The sequence below is a fragment of the Protobothrops mucrosquamatus genome, unplaced genomic scaffold, assembly GCF_001527695.2.
Source record: "Protobothrops mucrosquamatus isolate PMUCROS unplaced genomic scaffold, P.Mucros_1.0 scaffold2478, whole genome shotgun sequence".
Classification (NCBI taxonomy): domain Eukaryota; kingdom Metazoa; phylum Chordata; class Lepidosauria; order Squamata; family Viperidae; genus Protobothrops; species Protobothrops mucrosquamatus.
In genome coordinates, this window is record NW_015388547.1 from 100,126 (window position 1) to 115,375 (window position 15,250).

Below are 15,250 nucleotides of genomic sequence, written 5' to 3' on the forward strand. Positions count from 1 at the left end.
CAGACTCTTGAAGACAACTGTCATGTCTTCTGCAAGCTTTTTATCTCCATGCTAAGCATATTATCCTCCAATAGTTTGTAATTGTACCCCTTCATGTTCCTAGTTGTTTTTCTCCAGGCATGCTCCAATTTCTAAATGTCTTTCCTAAAATATGATTAGAACTGAATGAAGTATTTTAGGTGCACTTGACCAATATAGAATAGAAAGGAACCGTTTTCTCTTGATCTTTTATCTTGATACGATACAGCCTGGAAACCGTCATTTGCTCTTTTTACAGCTATCTCAAACCATTGACTCATTTTCATCTTGTGAATCACCAAAAAGCTCAAATCTCTTTTTCATGTGTTTTTACCCAGAACATCCTTTCTATCTTATATTGTCTTCTTTTCCTACCCAAACATAAAACTTGAGTTACACAGTGTCTGCCACATTTAGTCAGCTAAACTAGTCACTTAATTGAAAAAGGAGATCATATTGATTTGATATGATTTACTTTTGATAAACCCATGTTGGCTTCCGCCCTGTTTTACCCATTTCTTTGAAATCCAGTTGATAGGACTGTAGCTTTCCAATTCTTTTTCTGTGTTTTCTCTGAAACAAGACAGAAAAGAACTTCAAGATGAAGATGAAAAGAACTTCAATTTTAGCCATGAGCTCTAAGACAAAATAGATCTGGTCCTGGAGATTTAATCTTGTTCATGGTAGTTGGTGCTTCTTAACCATCTCTTTACATGCACTAGGTTATCACAAGCTCCCATTGCCCATTTTTCTGCTTCAGTCCATTTTGTTACATTTCCCCTCAGAGTAGAAGGACATGAGGAATTCTGCCTTACCTTAATAACATGTTATTATCCTGAATTGTTCCAAAGCAGCAAGCTCACCTATTGCCTTTTCTTCATCATATTAGTAAAAGCCCATTTTAGCTTGCTTTACATACATAAGAACATTCAAACTTGTTCTTTCTAACTTTCTGCAAATATTATTAACTTGCAAGTATACCTACTTGGTGATCTTATTTATCTCACATTTCTTGTACTATATGTCCCTTTTAACAGTTAGTTCAGTTAGTTACTTCCACAGGGATTCCCCATATCACAGTGGTATGTAGCTAACTTCCAGCAACCTATTTTGAGAAATTTCTGAATCCTGTATTTCTTTCTATAGGATCCTATGCAGTATACCAGTATATATGAAGTGTTTGTCTCATTTGTTTAATTGGGTTCTCTTTATGGTACAGTATCTAGTTTTAAGACTTGTGTGGAGAATAGATCATATTTTAGTCTTATTTATGCAGAAATATTGAAAATCCAAAAAAGATCACCACCTTTTAAGCAACATTATACATCTACCTTTCTATCTAAATTAATTTGACCTTATAATCATAAGATACAGATCTGATATTCTTTAGAAAATGAGATCACTGGTTTTGTAAAATAAGATATTCAAAATTTGTTTCAAACTTTGATAGGATATTTCAAAATTTGTTTCAAAGTTGTTGTAAATTGTAAGTGTTTCTTTTAGTAACACTCTTTAATTGTTTATACTCAATTAGTTGTAAGTTTAAACTCCACCAAGATCTTTTCTAATATAACCCAGAAATCTTACAGTGTTGACCAAGTTGGTTTTTTAAGGGTGCACAGTTTGGGGGGCTAAGGGCTGAATTTGACTTTCCAATAACATTTTGCTGACCAACTTCAAGAAATGAACAGGTCCTGGATATGAACTAACTTTACATTTTAACTTTGAATTAGTTAAACACAGTTAAGGGTTCATCATATATTTCATTCAATAACATTCAAACTAATTAATTTTTGGAAAGCTTAGGGATTACTGTACAAAAATAGGGAAAGCCACAGGTAGCCTTTGGACATCTGGTTGGGCAACTCTCTGTATTTTGTAATAAAAAGAAATGTAGTATAATGAGGCTGTATATTTAAAAAAGCAGTATTCCTTTGATGCAATATATGTTGAAGTATATAATTGATTTATCCATAACTATTATCCATAACTATTAATATTGTGCAAATGATATTTGGAGATGAACTTCTGTTTTGCAATTTAGTAAAACTTTTTCCCATTACCACACCTTAGAACAGTGTTTCTCAACCTTGACAATTTTAAGGCATGTGGACTTCAATTCCCAGAATTCCACAGCCAACAATGCTGGCTGTGGAATTCTGGGAGTTGAAGTCCACATGCCTTAAAATTGTCAAGGTTGAGAAACACTGCCTTAGAAGCTGTCAGAAGGTTGGTTTTCAGTCACAAAATGAGATAGTTAAAAAGAAATCTTCAGCCAGTTGTTGGATAATTGTCTCAATCACAACAATATGACAATTATACTTGTCATAACTTTCCATATCTTCTATTACATGTATATTCAATATAAGTATTCAGTTGACTGGTATCCTAATGCAAACAACGTCCAGTTGCCTTTTGAAAAAGCACCTTTGCGACAAGAAAAATGTGACTAAATAAAACTTTTGTCAAAGTGGGCAGTAAGCCCCAAGTGCAACCATTGGCTGTTCATGGTAGTTACACTACTAATTATCCCTTTTTTAAACCTTCCCTAAGAATCACTACCCAGTAGAAGAGTACTGAATTTTGACCCCTTTCTAGTTACTCTGCCACATTACCAGATGGTTTCCTGTGGCTTTCCTGAAGGTCAGGCAGTTGAATTGAATCACTGTTTGTCAAATGCCCCCTTACCTTGAGACATTAGATAATAGTTTTTCAGTATTTCCCAGCATTAACATTTGCTTGCACTCAGGAAGCAAAATAGTATCAGGACAATAGGATGAGCTACAGGCTGGGGGTAATTTCAGACATATTTTTGCATTCAAAGTTGATATTATAATGGATATCATACTTAAAGTAATAAAGTCCATGGCAGCCACTTTTTATTTTACTCTCGCTTCATTCTGCTAAATATATAGACTAAAGTATTCTTTATTTAAATTTGATAGTTCAGGCTGTTTGCTTACCAAGACACTCTTATCAGTTCATTAATCTTTTTATTCCCCGTCCAGTTACATTCTTAAAATATTTTTGTTGTACATAAAAGAAAACTGTTGCAGGATTATCTCTTCTGTGTGCCTTAGTCCACACTTTTTATGTGATGGTAAATTATTAAGCTTTTGTAAACTCTCCTGACTAATGCTATTCTTTTCTTAGCTACTACTTATAGAAAGAGCAGCTGCATTTTAACCTTCCTTTTTATTGGCAAAGTGTTCTAAATTGAAGTGCATTATAAGAACCCTTTCCCCCAACTTGTTTAATGAAAATATACATTACATTTTAAATTATCTTTAAAAATTTCAACTACATAAGAAGACTTATAAATTAGTCAATATTTCTTATGCCTGAAAATTATCTGCAAGGCTGCACTAGGAAAAGCATTTATTTCTCCATGCCAACTTCCCTTTAGTTTTTTGGTTAAGGCTCTGCATGTCAGTTCAGTCCTAGAAAAGCCACTTGTTATGAAGAGAGTAGTGCACTGCTTTTGTTTTATTCACCCATGGACAACTCTGGGTTTACTCACAGTTGTAAGATAAATACATCTTTTTTGTCAGAATGTATTATTTTGAAATTATCTACCTTTTGTTCTAAAAAAATTGTGTAATTACAAATGAATGTAGACAAGGAAGTAATTGTTCCCCTTCACTTTTCATTTTGAATATTGTGTTCATTTTTAGCTCTGACACTTTGAGAAGCAAAAAAAAAAAGTTAATGAGGGTGATCAGGAAGTTGGATAAGTCTATGAAGAGAGCTTGAAATAATTGGTATTGTTTAGCTTTGGGTAGAAAAGATTGAGGTAGGCATATAAAATCACTCTTAAGTTTTGGCAGGGATGCCTGATAGAAGAAGATGAAAACCTGTCCTGGTCTCTGTCATCCTGGTATATAACATAAGCATAATGTTCTTAAGAAACAAGAAGACCAATTTTAATTGATGTTAAGAAAAAAAAATCTAAAATATGTATTCCAAATCTGGACATATGTCTGGATTAAAAGGAATCCAGGTAATCAGCTTCATCCAAGAAAAGCTGAGATTTTGATGCCACCACATATTCTAAGACTTCATTCAAAAAGCTTTGATTTGAAATGTACAGTAGTGATAGTTAATGACCCTTGTTTAAACAAAAGTTTTACCTTCTTAAAGGGGCTGGAACGTGTTCCTCTGACAAAGATTTCTAATATGGATTTAGGCAGATGTTGTCTAGTATCCCAAGATGGGCATTTATTCAAAAAGGTTATATACCTCCAAGCTACTTATTTACATCATTGGTAACTGAACTAAATTTCTTCTGACAATCCTTCTCACTGGTATTATCCAATGTTGAGTTTAGATCTAAGCAGATCTGAATTGCTTTATCAGGAAAAATATATATATACTGCAAACATATCATTACAAGATGTCAAAAGATTCCTCACTATAGGAGTTTACATATAATAATTCCTGAATGTCCCAAAAGTGCTTTTTCAGGAGGCAACTGGAATTTCTTGTTTTTCATTGAAGAGAAGGCTCCACACACATTTGCACTACTCAGGTGACCCGGAGGACACAGGTAAACCTCCAAATGGCCTCAATGACTCTAAAAGAATGCAAATGATCAGCTGTCTGCAAGGAATATAAATCCTTCCATTCCCCACTATCCAGTCAGAGCTGAAGAAGCTTCTTGAATGAGAAACGAAACGTCTTCAAAGAAAAACAAAGTCCAGTTTCCTCATGAAAAAGCACCCTTGGGACAACCATGATCTGCAAATAGAATGCAATAAAATATATGTTTGTGAAATGGTCCCTGCCACAAAAAAGGGGGGAGGGAGAATCCCCTCCTCAAAAAAAGATACAAAATTATCTATTTGATTCTTCTTTTTGCTCTGGGTATCACTCTTTATCCATTGTAGCCTTCAGTTACCAAAAGGCTACCTCTCTCTGTTAAAGAGTTATAAAGTAGTTCTGAGTTATTCAAGTCTAAAATTGGATAAATGCTACTGTGAAGTAGGAAGGGACTATATTCTTTACAGCAGAATACCTTCAATAGCAAAGTTACAGGAAATAATCTTGTATTTTAAAATTTAACTAACGATTGGACACTTGCTTTGTGAAATTGGGGGCTAAATTTTTTATCTTATATCTTTACAGGTAAATTATGGGAAGGTGAGCAATGAAAGTAAAAAAGGACTCAGGTTTACTGTATCACATGGCTGCAGTTCAGAATTTGCATTTGTGCCGTGCAGTAGCACTGTGGCTGTTTATACAATTTATTCAGGAGATCTAATAACTACGCTTAGGGGACATTATAGTTCGGTTGACTGCTGTGTCTTTCAACCTAATTTTCAGGTAAGTGAAGCTGTCTGGAGAATTTTAGGTTATTTAAGCATGACATCAAACAAATTTTTCTTAAAACACTGAGCTATATTGAATACATAGTCCCTATAAGGATTATATGGAGTAGAGTTCAAATGAACTTCAGATTAAGAAGGCAAAGCCTTTCAGCTTTTCACTTTGAGGTTGAGTATGATGCACTGTCTCTATGACAGTCTCTCCATGTTGTTTCTCTAGCATGTAAAGTACAGTATAGTAAGAGAATAACTATTTCTATATATGGGATTTCAGTTGAGTGATTATGGTTAACAGACAAATGATGAAGGATTTCTTTAAGATTATCTCTTCCCATTAGCAGCAGGTCTCATTTGTGCAAGAATTTTTCTACTATGTATTTAAAAAGTTATATTAGGGAATTCAACTGGGAGCAGTGTGTGAAGACACTTATCTCCCACTCAGAAGATTGATAGTTCAATCCTAGGTAGCGGCAGATGTTGTCTCCTAGGACGCAAAGGAAAAAAATATCTGCTGTGAACTCTGCATGACATCAGGAACAGCATCCAGCCGGTAAATGCTCAGCTTCATCCAGTTGCCCCGACTCTACCCCAAATTAAGGAATTATAGGGTCTTAAGAAGGAAGATTTTTTTTTATTGGGGAATTCAACTAGGAATGATTATAAACTAAACATACTGAAGGACCCAGGTTCTATCTTTGAAGTTTCAAAACAAAACAAAAGACATCTGCGTGAGACCCCATTGAATGCTCCTAATCAGATCGACTTAATACTGAACTAGATGACCTAATAGCCCAATCTGATTTAAAGCAGCTTCCTGTCTTTAGAGCAGTTTTAACATGTCAGCACTATAACAATGCTAATACACAAATTAAAGTGAGGTTCTCAGTTAGGCAAGTGAGTAAAAATTATAAGCTTTGTTTTTAGAGTCATTTGGTCTAGACAATTGAATTTTTGAATATGCTTTAAATAATCATAATGCCACTTGATTTATTGTAAGAAGTGTCTTATGAAAGTTATATCATTCATAGAAATCTTTGGAGGTATAAATATTAAATTATGTTTCTGCATTGATTGGAGATGACAGTAACTCTGCAAGTCAATGGAAGTCAACAACTTAAGCTTGTCTATTATTCATTTAGATTAAAGAATTTTGGTGGAAGGATCATTTCTAAATACTTTGTATAGAATACAAATTGTATACAGGTAGTCTTCGACTTATGATCACAATTGAGCCCAAAATTTCTGCTGTTAAGTAAGACATTTGTTAAGTGGGTTTTGCCTCATTTTACGACCTTTCTTGCCACAGTTAAGTGAATCACTGCAGTTGATAAGTTTTTAAAGTAAATCTGGCTTCCCCATTGATTTTGCTTGTTGAAAGGATGCAAAAGGTTGGACGCAGCAACAGTTATAAGTATGAACCAGTTGCCAAGCATCTGAATTTTGATGATATGATCATGGGGTTGCTATAAAGGTTGTAAGTGTGAAAAATGATTATAAGTCACTTTTTTCAGTGCCGTTGTAACTTTGAAAGGTCACTAAATGAACTGTTGTAAGTCAAGGACTACCTGTATAATGCAGTTTCTGGCTACACATTTTAAACATTCTGGAAATTGAAAGGCTATGGCCATAGTTAATTCAAGATGGGAATCAATTTTAGTGATGTTGTAGTCAGTTTATAAAGGCTTTTCATACATCTCCATTTCCCCAATTGAAATTTTAGTTTCTGAGTGTTTCAGTTTTATTCAGGATCCACAGAACATATTTTTAGATAATTATATGAAAAGTGGGATAAGGATGCTAATTTAGAAATAAATGTGACTTGTCATAGGATGCCTTTTTTTTGAAGTGATTTATCCCAACACTTCTGCAACCAAGAACAATCCTTAAGAAAACATCTTTAAAAACTGTTGCAGCTGCTCTGTTGAAATGGTAGAGGCATAGCCAAGGGAATGGTCAAGTAAGAGACAGCATAGCCCACAGCTGGATAAAGAGCAGGGCAAGGGGCTCAGAGGAGACATTTTTAGGTAAAAAAGATAATGGGAGGAAGGGGGGAAGGAATTGTATTTATTACAATTCTTTGTAATATTGATTATGAATCCTGTCTGGTTTATCCTTCAAGGCCGAGATCTATGGAACAGCAGAAATAATATTCTGAACTTGTTGGTGGGCATAGCTTGAAAAGTCTGTCCAATTAGTCATTAAAACGTTCTTTCTGTAAATGGAATAATCATTTTCCCCAACCCTAAGTCCTTCAATAATGGACTACACCTTTTATAATTCTAGAAGTGATTGAAGTTGTAATCCAATATAACCACCAAGACAGAAATGAATAAATGACCGTGTTTATTTTAATTGATTTTAATTCAACACAAATATATTTGAAATTTATTAGCTTTATATATAATCTTTTCACCAACAAATACCGCTTAAGACAGCTAATAATAATAATAGAGTAATTTTAAAAAAAACCAAATTATCACAGTTTAAAAATTGTTATTTTTTTTAAAAAAGATATAACTGATTACCCAACCTAGCATTCGGGCCACTTTATACACCACAGATATGCTTGAATTAGAGATGTTGTCTATAGCAGGATACCAGAGAAGTTAGCTGTACTTTCCTTAGCCAAGTGTTTCAAAGCCTGGGAGAAGGCACCAAAAGGCCTTTGCTCATATTTCCATTAAACAGTGGTGAGATTAGAGAAGGATGCTTTCCATATTGTTTAGCCAGACATGTTACAGTTTTTTAGATAGCCTATTCTTAGCTCATACAAACCTTTATATGGTTTCTGGATTAAACCAATCCTCTTAGTTATTTTTTGCTTAGTACAGAAGTAACTTAGGATAGCACTAAATGTGCTTATTATGAAAGAGCTTATTTGAGCTTATTTCTGAATAATATTTTCCTGTCAGCCTAATTGAAGTGGCTGATGTGGCATGCTGAGGTGCCCAGATGCAAGGATAGTGTCAGACTATCCTCTTTCTTATTCAGTAATACTTAATATTATTTTGTTTGTTTCTTAATGGCAGGAACTTTATAGCAGTGGCAGAGATGGCAATATTCTTGCCTGGGTGCCATATTTAAAGGAACGAGAACCTGATGATACTCATGCTGAAAAGGTAAATAACTTTAACCTATAGCAAGCTAGAACTGGAGAATTTATAGATAAGGACATGAAAGAAAGAAATGCTTGTCTGCTTTTGTAGTAAGAAACAAGGACATGTCACTGATGGAGTAATGGCTAATTATAGCTGCTTATGCCAGATTGTTGTCTCGTACTGATTTTGAGATGTGATTGGCTTGATTCTATAGGTTCATTATATTTGTACTAAGGCAAGGGAGACAGACTCAATATTTAGAAATGTGTGTTCTTTACATTCCAGACAAGGGCATTGCTTCTATTTCTTATCCTTTCAGTATGCTGAAAAAATTAAGGTATGAGATAAAACACATGCAGAATGGAAAATACTGGCTGAAGCATGACTTGTTTCTAGCTTCTTAGCTGCTGTTCTTAAGAAAAGGACTTTACTTTCAGCTAACTCAAATGAGTAGTTCCTAGCAGTCTTGGTCATAAACCTGTCTTTATATACAATTATTTCTATAGAGCTACACAATAATATAGCAGAATTATTTCCAGTGCTGGCAGTCGTGGGAATTTATAGAGACTAGAATCCATTCACAAGTTAATTTTCCATGACTGTAATCCCTTTTTTTATTATTTTTTAGTTGTCCTCTAAGCAGTGCTTAAATTCTGCATATGAAGACGCATGGAGCAGCAGCGATAATGAGGCTGGATGAATTCTTACATGACTGTTAACATAAATATGATAAATTACACCACATTTTTTTTAATGAAGGACATTGACTATCAGGACCAGACACAGCTATGCCTTTCAGGTTCTTAACATTAAGATTCCATGAATACTTTTCCTTTTTCTATTTTGTCTTTGGTAAATTTTACCCAACCAACATATTTATATCTTCATTTACAATGAAGTAAGAAGGCATTTCTTTGTGTGTGTTGCTTTCTTCTATAAAAATACAATGGGCCTGCTCATGTTTTGTTCTTCGGTAGACCTCAGTTCCATTGATACTCATTCATATGACAAAATCTTTGTCTTAGGATTTCTTATACAGAGGTGCACTGTGTATATGTACTATTTTTATGATTGGATATATAGAATATGAATAAAAGCTGAACATCTTTGTGTAAGACAAATAATGGATATTTCAATTAATTGTCAAATTAAGAATGACAAAAATTTATAAGAAATGGCTTATAGAAAAATGTAACTATTTGCCTCTGTCTTAATGGCAATCCAATAAATCTATTTGCTATTCAGTTCACATAACAGAATGTCTTTAGATAGAAAAGATTCTAGGACCTAAGCCTCTTAATCTAGTCAGATACTGTTGAAAAAAATTGACAGAAGTGCTTTTTTTTTTTTTTTGCACTAGTATCTGACATACATTGCACAGTTACTGACATATAATAAAGTTGTTACCATTAGTTTTGTTCTCAATTGCATCAATGCAATCAATATAAAAAAATGGAATCCTAGTTGGGTATATCTAGTTTAATGACAAGAAGAACTAGGGGTGACATGATAGCAGTGTTCCAATATATCAGGAGCTGCCACAAAGAAGATGGAGTCAAGCGATTCTCCAAAGCACCTGAGGGCAGGACAAGAAGCAATGGATGGAAACTGATCAAGAACTAAGAAGAAATTTCCTGAGTTGAAACAATTAGTCAGTGGAATGTCTTTCGTCTGGAAGTTGTGAATACTTCAATACTGGAAGTTTTTAAGAAGAGATTGGACAACCATTTGTCTGAAATGGTATAGGGTTTCCTGCCTGAACAGGAGGTTGGACTAGAAGACCTTCAAGTCCCTTCCAATTCTGTAATTCTGTTAATATATAGCTTTCCAGATGCTATTGAACTACAATTTCCAAAGACAGTAGAGTAAATATAGTAAAATACATTTATTATTCAGATTTTCCTGAATGAATATCTTGGTTAACTATTGTTATCTTTTAGTTGCTTTAACAACATATTCTGTAAGTTATTTTCCTACTTTTAGACTCTATGTTAGGTGCTATACATGAGGGGCCCCTAACCCCCAGGCTGCAGCCTACTACTGGGCCATGAGCTTTTTGCAACTGAGCTGTGGAAGCAGCAGGCGAGCCCACCCCCATCCCCCATTTGCTTGAGCAGCAGGCGAGAACTGCATGTGCAGTCCATTTGCGTGAGTGGCGGGTGTGCTTGGACAGTGCTCTCGCAAATGGAGCTGTGCGCCCGTGCATTACGGCTGCTTGTACAGAACCATCCCCTCTCCCCCGCCAGTCTGCAAAGCCAGAAAGCTTGGGGAACTATGCTATACACGGTTCGCATGTACAGCTCCCATAGTATCTAAAAGCTTAAACGTTTCTGTCTTACAAAGTTCTCAGGGTATAGCATGTTTTAACATCAGTTGGTATGTTTCAGAACAAGGTTAAAATACACGTCTCAGTGATAATTCCATGATTTCATATTGTCAGGATATGTTTTCCACCAGAAATTATACCGTGCAAAAGTGCTACTCATGACTGCCAGAAGAAAAAATGTCCTGCTGTCTGCTGGTGGGGCAAATGAGAGAGGCAGAGCTAGTATTTTCATTCATTTCCTTTACTAGAACTTGCTTACATTAAATATCTAGTACACATTTGCTTGTTGGGGAAGAGGATTCCTTATGTCAGAACTTGTAGAGAGTATGGGAGATGATCTTGACAGAGATAAGAACCGTTTCCTGTAGAGTACAATAAGACTTGCAAGTTTCTATTATTACAGTCAATCTCAAGTAATTTTAGCCTTCTTGTGGATTGATTTTCTGATCTGGTTTACCTAATGAGACTGACAGAACTATAAATACAGTATATATTACAAGTAGGAAAATGGTTTAGTCACATATATTTTCAACCCACAATTTAAATTGGCTTTGACAAGTATTTTAGATATGTTCCTACTGCTGGTATGAGGCTTTCATTGACATGTTTCCCCAGTGAGATACATCCCTAAAGGTGGATGAACCAACCTGATTTGGTCAACATGGAAGAGATCAGGGTACCATCAGGGCACATCTTTCTATCTCACAGTTAATCAAAACAAACACAGTGGAAACTTGTATCAAAATTCTTTTCAAGATACTTGAAAAACTGCTTTGCAATGTTAGAAACAGTAATCTCCCAATAAAACAGCCTTATTTTCAGTTCTTTCTCTACAGGAAATCTAAGAACATGACAGTCCCTTTGAAGTAGACGAGGTCATGAAACAGACAATAGGGATTCCAGGATTGTTACTTCATTTTAATAGGGTATTAATAGCCTTATCTTGAACGCCTACCCAAGTTCCGGTTTGTCTTATCTAGTGCTAAACAAATCAAGGTGGGGTTTTTTTTGAAATCTATTCCACATTTACTTCAGTCTGTTGAGCAGACTAATTTTCCCAAAACTGGGACTGTGATGGAGGGCCAAATCAATGTAACCTGATTAGATGTAACCTCCTCAGGCTCCCCAGGAACAAACACTGCGCAGGTGCAGAAAAGCACTTTCTCTCCTCGCCCTCCTGCAGCCACCAGCTAACTGAAAGAGTGCACAGCAATTTCACAGAGCTGGAGCTGACTCAGCTTCTTTTCCCACCCCCTGCTGTGCAGTTATTTACATTTGATTTCTAATTTCCAATTTACCTCAGACAGGCACAGCCAAAGGGCCAGTTGTGGCCTGGGGGCTGTAAAGTGCCCAGGTGTTCTGTGGAGTATGCAAATCTTTTCTCCAAATCCAGTGTGTCCCATGAAGTTCTTTAGAGCAGAACAGAAGTTCAATTAACAAGTGACAAAAAAGCATTCTCAGACATTATCCTGTTCAACATTTTAACTGGATCATGGGTGAGGTTATGTGTGTCATAACCATCAATTGTTTTGGTTTAACATTAAACCAAACTCAATCAGTTGTATCATGCAACTAGAGGTAACAGAATTAACAGAATAATTCCTTTTCCAGCAAAATAAAATTTCAGTTAAATTCCATCAAAATGATTTTTTTAAACAAGAGATTTGAAATGGGCAGAAAAAGTGTGAATAGATTACCTTCCTTTTGCAATAAGCAGTAGGACTAATTAAAGCTATCTACCACTTTTTGAATTATAGAATTTAAATTTTGAATTTGAATACGGCTAAAGTATCTTATGATCATACCATTTTATTCTCCTTATAATGCCTTACTGGAGCGGTTATGTGAGCAGAACCTCTATCTGTGGGGGAAACGGCTTATCTATGAGAAAAATGGGGAAACTGATAAATAGGAAGCCTCTTAGGAGTAACATGAAAGGCTGGAAAACCATGTTTGATTGACATGTAAAGGTTTTCTGTCTGTAGAGTTTTTCTATATGCAAAGTACATTGGAAATTGCTGATAATTTATAATCTAATCTGCAACATAGTTGAATGAAGAATTAGTTTGCAGAGAGGTGGATATGAGAAACTGCCAAAGCAAAAAAGAAATCAATTTTCAAAAACAAAATAAGCATATATGAAATTGTCATACAGGAAATTTGTCCTATTTCAGGCCAAATTCACACACATTAATTTTCAAGCTGTTTACTTTGGTTTTGTGGGTAACAACAGGGAGAATATGCACCAGTAATACGTACAAAACTATAAGAAAGAGGCCAAAACCAAACAGCACAGATCAACATAGTCCAGTCATGGTACAAGGCACAGGTATCATGAAAGCTACACAGTATTGTTCAGCTCTAGAACGGGTCCCCAATCTTGGCCACTTTATGACTTGTGGACTTCAACTCCCAGAATTCCTCAGCCAGCATGACTGGCTGAGGAATTCTGAGAGTTGAAGTCCACAAGTCATAAAGTGGCCAAGGTTGGGGACCCCGCTCTAGAATATGCAGTGAATTCTCAGACTGGTGGCCATTTAAGACTGGGACGTCCATCGTCTGATTCTTGGTGCAACTGCTTCAGATGGCTACTGGTAGAATCAGGTAATTAACAAGAATGGAATTACTTGTATTTATATTCATTGGAGAGTCAGGGATTACAAGAGAGTACACAAATGGCAAATGAAAGCAATGGACTGGTGCCAACAGCCATGAGCACACTACACAAACAGCCCAATGCATTCCCCATTGTGTGCCTGCTTACTCTCTTGTAATTCCTTCCTCTAATCTGCTCTGCAAGGAGAGGGAAATGGATCAGTCACAGGAGAGATTGCTTATAGAAATCACTTGGGAATCTTGCCAGTATGGGCACTGGTGTTGCATTGCTAGAAATCCTGTTAGTGTGCAGGCAGAGTTGGATGAGTTCCTGCAGTATGGCCAAGCAGGCAGTTTGGGCCCATTCATTCAGTAATCATCAGCAAGTCTTCCTGGTATTTGTCAAACAGCACCACTTCATTCTAGGCCAAATCCTGAGCAAGTCTGCCATTTGGAACACCCTGAGATCAAACTGGCCCTGACCCTGATGGCCTCCTTAAAATGCTGAAAAAGTGATGAGCTCCAGGTTGGAGGTTGGGAGGTTAGATGGCTTGGTGAGTGGCTTCTGTTTATTGTCTTGTTGGATTCAACCTCGATGACCATTGTTTTTTTTAATTTTATCAGTCTTTTTTTAATGTGTTGTTAGCTTCCCAGGGTCACATTTATGAGAAGGACAGCCATATAGATTGATTTAATAAGTAAATGAGCTAAAAGTCAGAAGCAAATGTATTCACCTAAAGGATGCTATCCTGAGCAGTTCTTGCATAAATCAGTTGACAGTCTTCATCTAGTCCTCAAACATGGTTGGAGCTGCCTACTCAACTTTTTGAAATTGTCTAGCAGAGAGTTCTACTACTATACGAGAAACATGATACAGGTGGTTAATCACAAGCCCTCTCAATTGCTAATGGGAGGTTTTCCACACAGAGACTTGTGTAGGGCTTGCATTGTGTTAAAAAGACTGGGAGTTGGACAAGAGTCCTGCAGAACATCTCTGGCACAGCAATGGGACATTTCAATCCCTTTTCAGAATATGCTGTCAAGGTGTGATGGTTGCGTCTCCAGTTCATTCAGCCAGGTGGAAAGTTGTCAAAGTTATAGTTGTAGTTGCTGGTTTTACATTAGTACCTATTGCACACCACAAAGCCTCTTTTCACTGCATGTTCTTTGAAGTCTATGCTATTGCTGTTTGGGAGTACACTGTCCAGTTCCAGACATACCCATGGAATTGCATTTCAAGTGGCTAACTTTGATTTGGCAAGGAATGGCAAGGGTGTGCAAGCCCCTGAACACATACCAACATTGCCTACAAAAGCATGATAATTTGTCTGAGAAACAATCCTAAGCTGAAGTAGCACACAGATAGCAGCTCAGTCACCAACCTAGGAGCAGATGCCATGAAAACATAGTCGGGTGATCTAAGCTCAATGGGCCAAGTGCTCACATTACATATGGGATTCAACACATGAGTGCAAGGATTCCAGGTTGGAGCCATTATTCCCAATACAGGTAATCCTTGACTTCCAACTATTCATTTAGTGACTGTTCACAGTTACAATGACATTGAAATGTGATCTTTGACCGTTTTTCACATGACCGTTGCAGCAATCCTATGAAAATCCATATGCTTGGCAACTGGTGTGTATTTATGATGGTTGCGGTGTCCCGGGGTCATGTGATCACCTTTTACAGCCTTCTGTCAAGCAAAGGCAATGGATAAGCTAGATTCACTTAACCATGTTACTAGCTTAACTGAAGTGATTCACTTAACAACTATACCAAGAAAGGTCATAAAATTGGGCAAAACTCACTTAACAACAGTCATGCTTAACAACAGAAAATTTGGGCTCAATTATGGTCATAAGTCGAGGACTGCCTGTAGTGAGCTG

At 36.3% G+C, this 15,250-nt stretch overlaps 1 protein-coding gene across 1 annotated transcript in view; it reads left to right on the forward strand.

Moving 5' to 3' along the window:
• ERCC8 (ERCC excision repair 8, CSA ubiquitin ligase complex subunit) overlaps positions 1-9,849 on the forward strand; it is a 28,481-nt gene extending 18,632 nt beyond the window's left edge. Inside the window, exons 10-12 of the mRNA XM_015825092.1 lie at positions 5,143-5,340; positions 8,372-8,461; positions 9,069-9,849. Of these exons, the coding sequence (XP_015680578.1) occupies positions 5,143-5,340; positions 8,372-8,461; positions 9,069-9,140 (360 nt within the window). The 3' untranslated portion in view covers positions 9,141-9,849. The remainder of the gene's footprint in view (positions 1-5,142; positions 5,341-8,371; positions 8,462-9,068) is intronic.
• The last annotated feature ends 5,401 nt before the right edge of the window (positions 9,850-15,250 follow it).